The sequence below is a fragment of the Acomys russatus genome, unplaced genomic scaffold (genome assembly GCF_903995435.1).
Source record: "Acomys russatus unplaced genomic scaffold, mAcoRus1.1, whole genome shotgun sequence".
Taxonomy (NCBI): Eukaryota; Metazoa; Chordata; class Mammalia; order Rodentia; family Muridae; genus Acomys; species Acomys russatus.
This window is the reverse complement of record NW_026131788.1, coordinates 22,363-37,364: the sequence shown is the minus strand read 5'-3', so window position 1 is coordinate 37,364 and position 15,002 is coordinate 22,363. Positions and strand designations below refer to the sequence as shown.

Here is a 15,002-nt window from a genome sequence, read left to right as displayed (position 1 = left end):
TCCCCCCAAAGAGTATATACTCTCCCAGGATTTTCGTCTTAGAACTCTCAGTAAATAAAATCCCTAATTTATCTCATCAGATGGTGACCATTCTTCAAAGTTTCTTTTCCAAGCCTAAAAGGCAGGAAAGGACCTAGAGTTCAGAAGAATCCAAACAGAAGAGTTGGGAGGATTCATCCACCCAGTCTTTCAGCATTAGAAGTCATCCTCATTTCTTTACCTTCAGTGGGAAGTCAGAAGTGGGTTCATGACGCCTGGTAGTGAAAAAAAAAAAAAAAATCTGAACAATGAAGCTATGCACAGAGATACTGGAAATTTGGGTCCCAAGAATTTGCAGGGCGTCAGACTTCTAAACAAAGGGTTTTGCTGCCCTCGCGTGTGCTAATTTGGAATTGCAACAATCAATCTTGGTGGAAGCATACAATTCAATGTTCACAGGCATGGGATTCTCTGCAAACTGCTATAAACATGGATTGAAGACCGGAGGGCATCCATTGTGAATTTCAGTTTCTTCGTGTCATAAAACACTCAGTAGGTCCAAGGATACAAGTATAATGACAGAAATACAGTTTATTAAGAAGGAAAACTGTGCTCTTTAGAATAGAAGTGGGGATTTCTCCTCAACCACGCTGAGGCTTTGTGTGGAGTCTATTTTGATGCCAGGACCCACAAAGAGACGATGATGCTGGGCATAGAAGGTGGAGAGGGTTTCACGGTGAAGGTCCAGGGCTTGCTCTGGTCCTGCTCCACGGATGAAGTGCAGTGTTTCTTTTCTGACTGCAAAATTCAAAATGGGCTCAAGATATTTGTTCATCTACATCAAAGAAGGCAGACCGGGTGGCGAGGCTTTTGTTGAACTTGAATCAGAAGATTAAATCAAATCGGCCTTGAAAAAAGACAAAGAAACTATGGGGCACAGGTATGTTGAAGTATTCAAGTCAAACAACGTTGAAATGGATTGGGTGTTGAAGCATACTGGTTCAGGTAGTCCTGAGACGGTCAATGATGGCTTCTTATGACTTAGAGGACGCCCTTTTGGATGTAGCAAGGAAGAAGTTGTTCAGTTTTTCTCACGGTTGGAAATCGTGTCAGTGGACTTCCAGGGGAGGAGTACGGGAGAGGCCTTCGTGCAGTTTGCTTCACAGGAAATAGCTGAAAAGGATCTAAAGAAACCCAAGGAAAGAATAGGGCACAGATGTATTGAAATATTTAAGAGCAGTCTAGCTGAAGTTAGAACTCATCAGGATCCATCATGAAAACTTACGGCCATGCAGAGGAGCTGGCATGAGAGGATGAGGCATGGTGCCTATGGTGGAGGCTATGATATCATAATGGCTATAAGGATGGATGTGGATTTGGTTTCGATAGTCTTGGAAGACTATCGAATATATATATATATATATATATATATATATATATATATATATATATATATATATTTTTTTTTTTTTTTTTTTTTTTTTTTTTTTTTTCACCACTCAACCTTTGAGAGTACATGTTGAGATTGGGCCTGATGACAAACTAGCCGGTGAAGCAGATGTCGAATTTGCATGCCATGAAGATGCTGCTGCAGCTATAGACAAAGCAAATATACAGCGCAGATATCTAGAACTCTCCTTGAATTCTATAGCAGGAGCAAGCGTGGTGTTTCGTAGCCAACGGATGGGAGGCATGGGCTTGTCAAATCAGTCTAGGTATGGTGGCCTTGCCAGCCAGCAGCTGAGTGGTGGTTATGGAGGAGGCTACAGTGGCCACAGTGGCATGAGTGGATATGACCAAGTTTTGTAGGGAAACTCCAGTGGTTTTCATATATTGCATAGGTAGTCAAGGAGCAATGAACAGCAGCTGCTACAGTAGCAGCAGCCATGCATCTATGGGCATGAATGGAATGGGAGGGATGTCTAGCATGTTCAGTATGAGTGGTGGATGGGGAATGTAATTGACTTTGATCACTGACTCTTGGTCAATTTTTAAAGAAAAAATAATCCTTCAATTTATCAGTTTTTGCAATCCAGCCTTATGATTTATGCCTACTTTTCTTGAGCGAACATTGGCATCGTTCAAAGAACTAAGGTTCAGTGTTGAACATAGCAGTCACCTAGGATAATAGGGAAAAGTTGAGTGAGGACCTATGTAAGCAGTAAGCATATTTAGGTTAAAGCAGTTGAGTTATGTTAAATGTTGGTCTTATACATATATTAAACACTGTTGATGTATGTCGAAAAGACATGCTTTTTCAAAAAACAAAACTCAAAATAGGAGCTGTGTCTACAATTAAAAGTGAAACATTTGGCATGTTTGCTAATTCTAATTTCATTTGATAACCTATAAGGCATGTGAGTTTAACGCTTTTTAAAAAGTTAATGGAGAAACTTTGGGATGCAATATCATTACTGTAAGATTTGGTCTTAGTGCATGTATGAAATTCTGAGGCCTTGCTTTAAGTCTTTCAGTTAATTGTGATTTCCTTTTAGGGGGTATTGTACTAAGAGAAACTTGTCAAATAAATCTTTTAAAAGCCACAACAACAACAACAACAACCAGTAGTAGTAGTAGAAGAAGAAGAGGAGGAGGAGGAGGGGAGGAGGAGGAGGAGGAGGGGAGGAGGAGGAGAAGTGGGCTAAAGAGATGGCAAAGACAGATGCTCAAGAGCCCTAGCCTGAGCATCATTTGTATAACATGTGCCTTCTTTCTTAATTTTCTTAACTTATCTTTAGCATTCTGTGCTTTGTTACCTGTAGCTCTGGTGGCTGACTTTCTGTAATTCTAGCATCTGGAAGGTGAAGACTAAATCCCTAAAGCAAGGCGTTAGCTATACTTGTCATCTCTGGTTTGGATTGAGAGAATTTGCCTTAATGACTACAATCCAAGAGCAATGAAAGGTAATGCCTGCCATCAATCTGGGGCCTTTAAGGAACTTCATGCACGTGCTTGCGTGTGCACACTTGCACGCGCGCGCGCACACACACACACACACACACACACACACACACACGAAAATGTTGTCTTAATGGGATATTTCTTTACAGGTTTAAGAACACAAACATACATGCCCTCACAAAGCTCACGAACAACACAACACACATGTTCACATGACCCTACACAGCAAACACACATGCAGATGAATGACACCACATATCACATGCTTACACATCTCTCTCTCTCTCTCCCTCTCTCTCTCTCTCTCTCTCTCTCTCTCTCTCACACACACACACACACACACACACGTACACGGAAAGCCCCCAAACACACATCTCTCTCAGCCAGTAATTTGTAAAGTGAATTTAAATGACAATTTGTTGCTTATATTGCATGTTTAGGTTCCTATTTCTCAAATAATTTCCCTATGGTTTTCAAAGAAATGCTTCCTTCTTGGCTAGATTTCACAGAGAGGTCCTCAGCCATTAATTTTGTCACATGACCCTGAGTTATGGCTAGGTACTTAACAAAGACAAAGCACAGAAATTTGATGTGCTCATGGTTTTATGTGCCATAAGAGCCTTCAAACTATTCTATGTAACTGTGCATTTGAAGCTATCCACTGGAATCTAGTGGGCTCATTAGTGGGAAAGCAATTAGAAAACAATGGTTGCCTCTCCCCTAGAATCAATAGCCAGTAGTTAGGACCTCCTCGGGTTGCAGAACACAACAGGCAGCCCCAGCTCTGTGATATCAGGACTGTACTGGCCTTGTTATGGCTGGACGTAGCAGTTCACAGTCTTTCTGCCTATATTTTGGCTCTAACATTTTTTTTTTTTGGCTCCATCTTCCACAATATTTCCTGAGGCATGGGTGTGGATATATGCTTGTAAATATTATAAGTGTTTGTTTAAGAAGTTTCTACATTTGAGAGAAAAATATGCACTAATTTCTGCCTCAAATTTTGCTTTTAGATTACAGGGTTTCCTGTTTCTGTTTTGCTGTATCTTATACATGTGCTTGTTACTAACTCATCTGTTGATGGTTGTTTATGATGATGTCACATTTTTGCTACAGTGAATGGTGCTGCACTGCATGTATGCTTATCTGTTCCTTCAGGTATATACCAAGGCACAGTTTAGTGGGATTTTATGGCAATTCTGGTTGTAGCTTTACTGAGGAATGTTATTTTCTCCCAAGTGGCTGCACTAGTTTGATTCCCACCAACACTGGCATTCTTTTCATGTGCCTTCCATGACAAATGTGGTTATTTTTTGTTTGTGTGATGATAACCATTCTGAATCCATACGGTTTTGATTTGCATTTCCCTTGTGGCTAAAGAAACTGAATATGTTTCATATACTTATTTTCCTCCATTCTCTTCTTCCTCTTATTCATTTGTCAAAAAGGATACCATGTTTCTCCAAATGGCTTCAGCATCAAAATGTTTCTGGGAATGACCTTCAACTTCTTATCCTCTCCATTCCTCCCTTGAGTGCTGGGATCACAGGTGTGTTCACTTCCCCTGATTTAATCTGGTGATGGATATAGAACGTCATAAATTATAGGTACGCATTCTGATACCAAAATGAATTATCTCAAGACCTCCATTTGTACTTCCTCTGAGAAGTTTCTGATCCGCTTGGATAATTTAATTATTTATTATTTGAATTTCATGTATTTTCGTAGTGTGTGTGTGTTTCCGTGTGTGTGTGTGTGTGTGTGTGTGTGTGTGTGTGTGTGTGTGTGTGTGTAAGTCAGAGCATTGATTCTTTCCTTCTGCTGAGTCATTGAGTTCTGGGGATTAAACATGGACCACCAAGTTTGGTGGCATGTTTCTTTGTTCATCGAGCTATATCACATCACTATTTGCTCAATTCTAATATGAAACATTATTACTGACTTTCAAGATCTAATACTTGAAATTTATAAGATATAAACCAACGATAAATCAAGGAACATCTATTTTTAAATTAGTTATTGTATTTAAAGTAGACTATGTGTGCATATAACATGTTTTGATCAAATCCAACCCCTATGTTGTCCCTAATTACATGTCTTCTATTGCATCTTCTGCATTTCAATCTAAATTTCATGTTGTCTGCCTCCACCCTCTCTCCTTCTCTGCCTGTTGCGCTCTCTCTCTCTCTCTCTCTCTCTCTCTCTCTCTCTCTCTCTCTCTCTCTCTCTCTCTCTCTCTCTCTCTCCCTGCCTCTTGATACCTACTGAATCTATTTAGTGCTGTCTATAAATGCATGAGTGTGGGGCTTTCATTGACCTGATGTTGTGCATGTTTTGTGCACACCGTTAAAGCCTCTGTGAATGTATATGTGCAACAGCTCAGCCATGATCAGCACAAAAGATGGAAAGTTTCATCTTGGCAGAAGTTAATAAATGATGCATTCTGGGCTTGAATCCCTCCACATCCACTCAACATTTCCTTGTATTCTATAAGTGTTCCAATTTAAACACACATATCTGAGAATTTCATAATATCCTTTTCCTTCACAGCTGAAATACATTCCATTGTTTATATGAACCACATTTTCATTACCTGTTCTTCAACATTCAGGTTATTTCTATTACCTATCGATTGCCAATATGGCAGCAATGAGCATGGATGAGTAGGTATCTGCAGTGTGAGACAGAGTACTTTGAGTGGTACTTTTGTATGATATGGTGGGGTTATTTTCAGTTGTTTGGAAAAACCTCCACATTGATTTCCAGAGTTGCTGCACTAATTTTTGTTCCTATAAATAGTAAATAAATGTTTCTTTTTTCTCATATTCACACCAACATTTTTTTTGTCATTTATGCTTTGTCTCTTACCACTCTGACTGCTGTAAGATGAAATATCAAGGTACTTTAAAATTTACATTTTCTTGATGGCTAGGATGTAGAACACTAAAAAATTTTCTCAGAACCTACAAGTAGAAAGAACATTCTCCACAGTTGAGTGGAGAGTGGGATATGATTTTCTCACGTACTCTGGTGCCTCACATTTGACCATGTCCCCTGGAGCGGGAGACCTGGTGGCACTCAGAGGAAGGACAGCAGGTTACCAAGAAGAGACTTGATACCCTATGAGCATATACAGGGGGAGGTAATCCCCCTCAGGAACAGTCATAGGGGAGGGGAGTAAGGGGAAAATGGGAGGGAGGGAGGAATGAGAGGATACAAGGGATGGGATAAACATTGAGATGTAACAAGAATAAATTAATAATAAAAAACAGAAAATCCAAAAAAAAATTTTCTCAGGCATTTGTATTTCCTCTTCTGAGAACTCTTTCTTTAGTTCCATGCCTCAGTGTTCAGTTGGGTTGTTTGTTTCCTTGGTATTTAGGTTTTTGGCTTGGTTTGGATTTTGTTTTTTGTTTTGTATATGATAGATACCAATCCTCTGAGATAAACAACTTAGTATGTCATTCTGTTTAGCTTTGGCTTGGAATTCCCTACATTGACGAACCTTGAACCTACAGAGATCTATCTGCCTCTGTGTCCTGGGTGCTGGTATCTGTGCATCACCATTCGTGGTTCAAGGACCATCTTTAATTAATTTCTGTTTGGAAAATGAACATGGGTAAAATTGACTTTTTGGTGTAATCATATCATTCTCAGAATTACATCTTATATAGGCACTTTCAGAATATAGGCAACATGAATGACATTTAGAAATATTAGCCCCTTTAAAGTTAATGTTTTATAATCAGTATATAGAAAAGTTCCATCATTCTGGCCATTATTGCCTCAGAGTTACCCTTTTACCGATATAAAAAACACCTTTGTATCACTTTCACTAACAATTCCAATGCCTAAAATAATGAATAAAGCAATAAAAATAAATTGATGCCAACAAATGGAACTTGATATGGGAGTTCTACCACAAAATTCTAGTTGAGTTGTAGTTTCTTTTTTTCTGTTTTTCTTACGAATATATATATATATTCATAGATGCTTTCAGCCACCACTCAGGGGGAGGGAAAGGAGGAGAGAAAAGGGGGATATCTATCTAACTTTCAATCTATGTAGCTATATTATCTATCTATATCTATCTATCTACAGAGAGATAGATGGGGGTTAGGGGGAGAAGGAGGGATGAAGAAGAGAAGAGATACAAAAAGAAAGAGAAGAGATTTTTTTTTCTTTATTTAAGCAGAGTTAGAGATTCTTTGGTTAATGAAATCCCCAAGAAATCTATTGCCTCCTGTAGCATCTATTCTTTCACAAGTGTGAAAGTGTGATTGTTAGTGTCTAGCTGTCTACATTAAACAATCTAGAATGTCCTGGAAAGTGTCTTAATTCAGGAATTGTCTAAGTCAGGGTATCCTCTGGGGATGTCATGGAGAGGTTGTCTTGATTGTTAATTTATATAGAAAAAAACGGTCCCATTGAGGGCAGCACCATTCCCTGTGTAGGAGGTACACATAGGTATTCTCTCCCTGCTCTTGACTGTAGTGGGCATGGCGAGTTCTGTCCTGACTTTTCCACAATGATGGACTGTAATCTTCAACTATAGAACCAAGTAAGCACTTTTTAAAAAACATGTTTTTGGGGGGCCAATAAACATAAAGAAGGGGAATACATCACTCTGTATAACTGAACTTGGGGCTCAACTCAGTTTTTAGATCAGTATCTCCTGGACCTGTGTGTGCATACAATAAAACTGCCTCCTGGTTCTCAGCCTTCAGTGCCTTTACCCTTCATCATTTTCTGAAGTTCTGTAATGATTAATATTGTCAATTTGACAGAACTTAGACTCACTGAAGAAACATGTTTCAGAAAGATCTGTGAGAGATTATCTGGACTAGATTAAATGAAGTTGGAAAACATGAATAAAAAGGAGAAAGCATGCTCAGTACAAGTCCTCACTGTTTTAGCTTCCTTCCTATGGATGCAATGTAACCAGCTGCCTCAAGCTCCTGCTGCAGTGACTTATCAGATGTCATAGAGTGCACCCTTGAAATATAAGCCAAAAGAAACCCTCTCTCCCTTCAGTTAATTTTGTCTGTGTAGTTATCAAAGCAACAGAAGTAACTTAAGATATTCTAAAGCATACGTAGTAATATAGACATTCCTCACCTGCTTCTTTGAAGACTATTAACTCAACTGAAAGACACTATAGATATAGAGGGTGAGTCCTCTTCTCTCAGTATGGCATCTGAACCTAGTTTTCTATTTATTTATTTATTTAGTATGTATTTAGTACACCTGTACACCAGAAGAGGGCACCAGTTCACATTATAGATGGTTGTGAGCGACCATGTGGTTGCTGGGAATTGAATTCAGGACCTCTGGAAGAGCAGACAGTGCTCTTAACCTCTGAGCCATCTCTCCAGCCCTGAATCTATTTTTCTTATTATTTGATCCTTCCACAAGTTTTCATTCACACATCTCATTTCAGTCCTTTAGGATACATGTTGAGAACAGGTATTTTGTGCACAGCCTCTCCAACCCTATTCCCTTGGTGTCAAGATTTTAGTAAAAGAGAAAAAAAAAACCTGTCAATTTCTCTTTTTTTAATTTATTTATTTTCATTTCATTTATTTATTTATTTATTTATTTATTTTTGCCAATTTCTTAAGAGGTGAGCATCTTAGGTTAATTTTATTGTTGATACTTGTTTTGCTTTGCTTTGCTATTTTGAGACAGGTGAGGACTTGTCTCAACCTGTAATTCAGGTTGGACTTGCACTTACTATGCAGTAGAAAAAGGTGGTCTTGAATTTCTCTTCTGCTTTTACTTTCTGAGTTCTGGGAATGTAAGTGTGTGCCACCATGCATAACTTTACACTGGTTTTCAATTTTTATTTGTCTTGTATATTATTCTTGTGTGTGTGTGTGTGATGTGTGACTGTGAGGAGGGGTGCACGCCTGCGATAATGTATGATAGAGGACTCGTTTTGTGAATCAGTTCTCTTTCTAGCTTGTTGAGGCAGAGTCTCTCTTATTTCTGCTGCAGCTGACATTTCATGTGATTCTCTTGTCTCTGTATTTTATCTTGCTCAAGTAGTGCTAGGATTATAACTGTTTTTAAAAATGGGTTCTGGGTATTATCTTAATGTGTCTAGGCTTCTTGCAAAGTGGTTTTCATCCACGGAGCTGTGCTGTCAGCCGACTTTTACGTAAAGACTTTATTCTTAATTATGTACATATGTGTGTGTCTGTCTTAACAATTACAAAAAGAATCTTCTCTGGCCAATGTTGAGAGAAATTCAATCTATGCACATAAAGATAAATGTAGAATAGTCTTTAATAGTCATATGTTAAATGATGACATTACAGTTAAAGATGAGTTGCATATATGACAGTGGCACTGTAAGACCACAATGCAACTGATATTTTTCTAAAAACTAGTGACACAACTGCTGCTGTAATTTCAGAGTGCAATCACTCAAATCCAGTCAGTCATATAAAAGCACAGGAATACATAATGCATGAGACTTTTCCTGGACACACACACACACACACACACACACACACACACACACACACACACATCTACTCATCCTGGATAGGGAACTCAAAGACCAAAGTAACAATTACACCAAAAATCAATCCCAATGAGCCAATGAGTTTTTGTTGGGGTTACTTACATGAGCAGAGATGACTTAAATCAGCTGCATCACTAAAGCCACCATGAGTGACACACCTTGAAAGCAAAAATGTCAGAGCTCTCTGTATGATCTGTAGGCAAGCTAGACAGGTTGGAGGGTCTCCTCGTGGACACTAGGCTGATGGGTCTCCTCTCCCAGCAGTTGCTTAATGTGTTTATATCCTTAGACAGGGGTGCTCACGGATCCCATAAGTTCCAGTTTTCCTAACAATGTGAAGTCTCATGATTCTCCTACTCTTTCCTTGTGGGGATATTTCAACTTAGAAAGAAATATTCCATGTAGGACAACTATTAACAGCCATGCCAGTTAAGCCAGTTAAGAGTATAAAAGTCCTTTAATAATGGCCAGACCAAGAGTATCCTAATGCTCCCAAAGTCTCTCTTGGTACCAGAGATCAAGAGTACAGTATTTTTAAAGATAAGACACACAGTTACATTATTGTTGGGAGTTTTACATCAGTAAGGGAGTTAAAGTAGACTTGTAACATCTGCCTTTTTGCAGAGCTTTGCACTATTTTTCAGATACCACACAACATTTTTTTTTAAATGTATAAATTCTCTGGTTAGTTTAGTTTAATGTTTTAGTTTGTACACACATTGGTTACTTTGATTTATATGTCTGAACCATGGCCAGGGTCAGGGTATGTCTTAAAAACATTTTCAAGGTGGATATATATGTCTCTGAGGGGATGAAAGGCTAAGTTATATCTAGACAGACATAAAATAGAGTTAGGACAAGATAGCATACCTCAGTCAACTCAAGACGGAATTCCTGTACAACAATACACTGCACTCTGTAAAGAACCTCAGCAATCTTAGTAAAGGTCTCTGTTACTGATATTTATATTTATTCTACTTTGTATTACTATTTTACATTTCTCTTTTGATGTGTGCATGTGTGTGACTATGATTATGATGATGGTGATAATGGTGTGTGTGTGTGTGTGTGTGTGTGTGTGTGTGTGTGTGTGTGTGAATATCTATGTATGAGTAAGGGTACAGAGCATGTGAAGGTCAGAGAATTTTGATTGTTGCTCCTTGCTTCACACTTTGTTTGAGACAGGTCCCCTTGCTTTTCAACTGCTACATGTCACACAGTGGCTGGTCAGTGAGCTTGTGGAGAGTCTCCTATCTCTACCTCCCATCTTTCTACATATATTCAGATCACATATGTGTACAACCATATCAGTCTTCACCTGGGTTATGGACAATACAAATGCTAGTCCTTATGTTTGTTCAGCAAGTGCTTTATCCACGAAGCCACTCCACTCTAGTCCTTAGTCCTATTTTATGGTGCACTTTTTGTTACCATGGTATAAAGAAACAATATGTTTTGTCATGCCAGACATCATCTCATTCATGCCTATCCATCTCTCTGTGTGTCTTACAATGCTGGAGATCCAGCCCAAACCATGGTGCATAGTAACCAAGCATGTTACTCACTGAACTATATCTCCATCACCACTCTAAACTATATCAAGATGCTGTTCTTGATGCAAATTGCCTTCTGAATATATATGTTTATACCCATAGACAAAATCTGCTCCCACCTTTGGTCAGAAGAGAGTCTTCCTGAAAAAAAAAAATAGTGAATGAAGAGAGTCATGGGATTATTACTGTAACCAGTCCAGGATGCAAAAAAATTAGGGGTGTTTGTGGGCTTCACACTAAACAAGACATTTATAAAGGCTTAGGGAATATTGCAGAAGAGAGGTGGTGGAAAGTATGTAAGATTTGGAGGGTAAAAAGTACATCTATGAACGACCAATATCTGGGCCAGATACAACCATTACTGTTATTAACTAAAGCTGAGTATAGTTACATCCACTGATGTACACACAAGACTGACCTTATCAATAATAACTCAATGAAGGAAGATGAATAAAGAGTCTCTATCTTTTATCTCAGAACTTATAGGAGATGAGAGTGGTTGGTACATATTGTGGAAATGTACAAGACTATCTTAAAATAACTTTAATTAATAAAAATATTGAATTTATTTATTGACTTATGTAAATACAGCTTGTAATATTTCTACAATGCTAAAATCACCAGATGATAAATTTCTTAGAAGATATTATTGTTGAGCAATTCATGATTACATGTGATGTTTGCTAAAAGGATTTTGAAGTAGGGAAAATCCAATCTGTAATGAGACTCTTATTTTTCTGTGAGGACAATATGACAGATAGTTAAATTATTTACTGGTCCCATATCTGGGGAATCTTCTAGTTATCATTTCTGTTGCTATGAGAAAACATTTTGACCAAAACCAACTTATTAGAAGAAAATGTCTAATTGAGTTCAAAGGTTACAGTCATTTCTTTGAAGGACACTAGGGAAGGAACTCAGCAGAAACTTGAAACAACAATCATGGCAGAACATTGTTAGCTTGCCGGAAGTCTCATGTTTATAATGTTTAGCTGGCTTCCTTAACATGGGCCAGGATCACAGGCTGTGTTGGTACCAGGTATCTATCATATTCTGCCCTTCTTACATCAATTAGCAATCAAGTTAATACCCCGCAACATGGCCCCCAAACAAATTGGACCCAGGCAATTCTCTAATCAAGTTTCTATCTGTCCAGGTGATCCTAGGCTGTGCCAAATTGACAATAAAAGGAAACTAGAATGGGACAATAGTTAAAAGTCCACGTAGAAATTGCCACGTGGGTTTCTGTAACTCAGAATTTAAAGTGGTTACTTTTCCTTTACAAGTAATTCCAACTTTAGGTTCTGCAGCCTAGAAATTCCACAATGTTCTGGTTGCTGATGATCAGGTGGCTGTGCTGATCTTTTGGTTGATGAACTTCCTCAGGGCTCCCTTCAGGTCTCTGTTCCTCAGGCTATAGATAAAGGGGTTCAGCATGGGGGTGACTGCTGTGTACATGACTGCAGAAGCCTTCTCCTTCACAGCTGTGCGCACAGAGGAGGGGCATAGATAGACTCCAATGGTGGTCCCATAAAAAAGGGCTACCACAGAGAGGTGAGAGCTGCAGGTAGAAAAGGCTTTCTTCCTGCCACCTGCAGAGGGGACCTTCATGATGGCCACAGTGATTCGTGCATAAGAGGCCAGGATGCAGACAAAAGGTGTGGCTATCACCATTCCTGCCACAATGAGCACAAAGATCTTGTTCACTGTTGTGTCTGTGCATGAAAGCCGGAGAAGTGGGGTGAGGTCACAAAAGTAGTGTGGGAGCTCATTGTTCCCACAGAATACCAGACGGGCCATGAGCAGGATGTGGGTGAGGGAGATGAAACAGGAATATACCCAGGGGCCACCGACCAGCAGCCCACAGAGACGTGGACTCATGATAGTAGAATAATGTAATGGGTGACAAATGGCCACAAACCGGTCATAAGCCATCACAGCTATTAAGACGCTGTCCATGATGCCAAAAAAATGGAAAAAGTACATCTGGGTCAGACAGCAAGAATAAGAGATAGACTTGCTCCTGGTTTGAATGTTAACCAGCATCTTGGGGACAGTATCGGTAGCCAGACAGAGATCAACTAAGGAGAGATTGGCCAGGAGAAAATACATAGGAGTGTGGAGGTGAGAGTCAGCGCCGATGGCCAGGATGACCAACAAGCTCCCCACAACTGTGATCACATACATGCAGAGGAACAGAGAAAAGAGGACAGGTTCATGTTCTGGCTTCTCCGAAAGTCCCAAGAGGATGAATTCAGATGCACTGGTGTGGTTTTGTCGCTCCATGTGCTTCGCTCTTCTCGAAGTATTAAAAGTAGAAGTTAAGGAACAGTATGAAGATATGTTTGGAGGTAAAACAGGTTAACTTCCCAGTTTGTAACTGAGCTATTTACAGAACCTTGAAATTCGGTTAGTGTTTATATTACCTCACTCTTTGAGGTTTAAATTCAAAATCCCCGAATATTCCCATGGTACATAAATATGTGAAATGGATGTGTCATGGATTCTTTTTTCTCTTTTTAATTAATGTTTTTATTTTTGAACTTAAAATACAATTATACCATATTCGACTTTCTCTTTTCTTCCTTAAAGCCCCTCCCCCATTTACTGTCCTTCCCCTCCCCACACTCTCTTGGATTCATGGCGTCTGGCATTTTTTTCCTTTGTTACATGTAGTTTTATGAATATATTCCTAAACATATAAATATAATTTATATCAGACCATATAATGTTACTTGTATGTATATAATTTCTTGACTGGGAACACTGCAGAAGAGAGATTTGAAAATTTTTATATTTTGCTTTTTATTTGTGTCTATGTGCTTGTTGTACAAAGTATACACATGCACATGGTGTGTACATGATTGTGTGAGTGAGAAGAAGGCATTGGATATTTTTACTCCCTGCCGCTTTCTCTCCTCCCTGCCCTCTTTTTTGTTGAGACAGTTTCTAACTGACTTGCTCTCTATTGCTTTTTTCTCTCCTTTCTTTTTTGTTCAGTCAGAGTTACTGACCCTGAATGTTGTCATTTCATCTAAATTCACTTGCCAGTGTGATACTAAGATCCTCCTGTCTCCTGCCTCACATTTGACCATGTCCCCTGGAGGGGGAGACCTGGTGGCACTCAGAGGAAGGACAGCAAGTAGCCAAGAAGAGACTTGATACCCTATGAGAATATATAGGGGGACGTAATCCCCCTCAGGAACAGTCATAGGGGAGGGGAATAATGGGAAAATGGGGGGGGGGGAGGAATGGGAGGATACAAGGGATGGGATAAACATTGAGATGTAACAAGAATAAATTAATAAAAAAAAAAAAATTTGAAAAAAAAAAAAAAAAAAAAAAAAGATCCTCCTGTCTCCACCCCCAGACTCTGTGGTATAGGCAAGCAAAGTCATGTCCAGTTTTCACATGACTACTGGAAATTTGAATTCCTGTTCTCTTGCTTTCACTGCAAGTGTTTTCCCCCACTGAGCCATACTTCTAGACTTCATTCCAGGTTTTTGAAGGGAGAACTACTAAAGGATGAACTAGTGAAATCCAGAAAAATGTGATATCCATGAATCAATTGTCAGCCACGAAGTATCTTTGTAGATAAAAATGTTACAAACAAAACATTGAGTTGCAAATACTTGGCAATAGTAAAAAAAGAAAATGCATGTTATGAAGGTGGACTAAAATGTGAAGCAATCAATAAACACATGAAAACATGCTCACAGCCATTAGCTATCAGAGAAAAGCAAACAGAAATTACAGTAAAAATGATCTTACCCTGGTTGTGTAGTTAAAGTATATAACATGTATGAATAAAACTCATTACTTTAGAACAATTATATCCTGATAATTTTTTAAATGGATGGTGAAATGACTCAGTATATAAAGATACTTGCTACTAAGCCTGATGACCTGAATTTGATCTTTAACACGCATATGGTGAAAGGAGAGAACTGACTCCTTTGAGTTGTCCCCTGACCACCACACATGTGCTGTAATGTCCAGATTATCTATAAATAAATAAATAAATAAATAAATAAATAAAT

General features: G+C 38.8%; 1 protein-coding gene and 1 pseudogene across 1 annotated transcript; one reads left to right on the top strand and one right to left on the bottom strand.

Annotated features, from left to right (window-relative positions):
• The first annotated feature begins 679 nt into the window (after positions 1 to 679).
• On the top strand, positions 680 to 1,939 carry LOC127186480 (heterogeneous nuclear ribonucleoprotein H-like; annotated as a pseudogene).
• A 10,367-nt stretch (positions 1,940 to 12,306) lies between these two features.
• Positions 12,307 to 13,248, bottom strand: LOC127186482 (olfactory receptor 24-like). Its single transcript, XM_051142830.1, has one exon. It carries the CDS (start codon positions 13,246 to 13,248, stop codon positions 12,307 to 12,309), a length of 942 nt encoding a protein of 313 aa, XP_050998787.1.
• Positions 13,249 to 15,002: the final 1,754 nt, after the last annotated feature.

What these genes read in the sequence shown, in the direction of transcription:
- LOC127186482 (XM_051142830.1), bottom strand. Translation starts at nt 13,248, where the DNA reads ATGGAGCGACAAAACCACACCAGTGCATCTGAATTCATCCTCTTGGGA.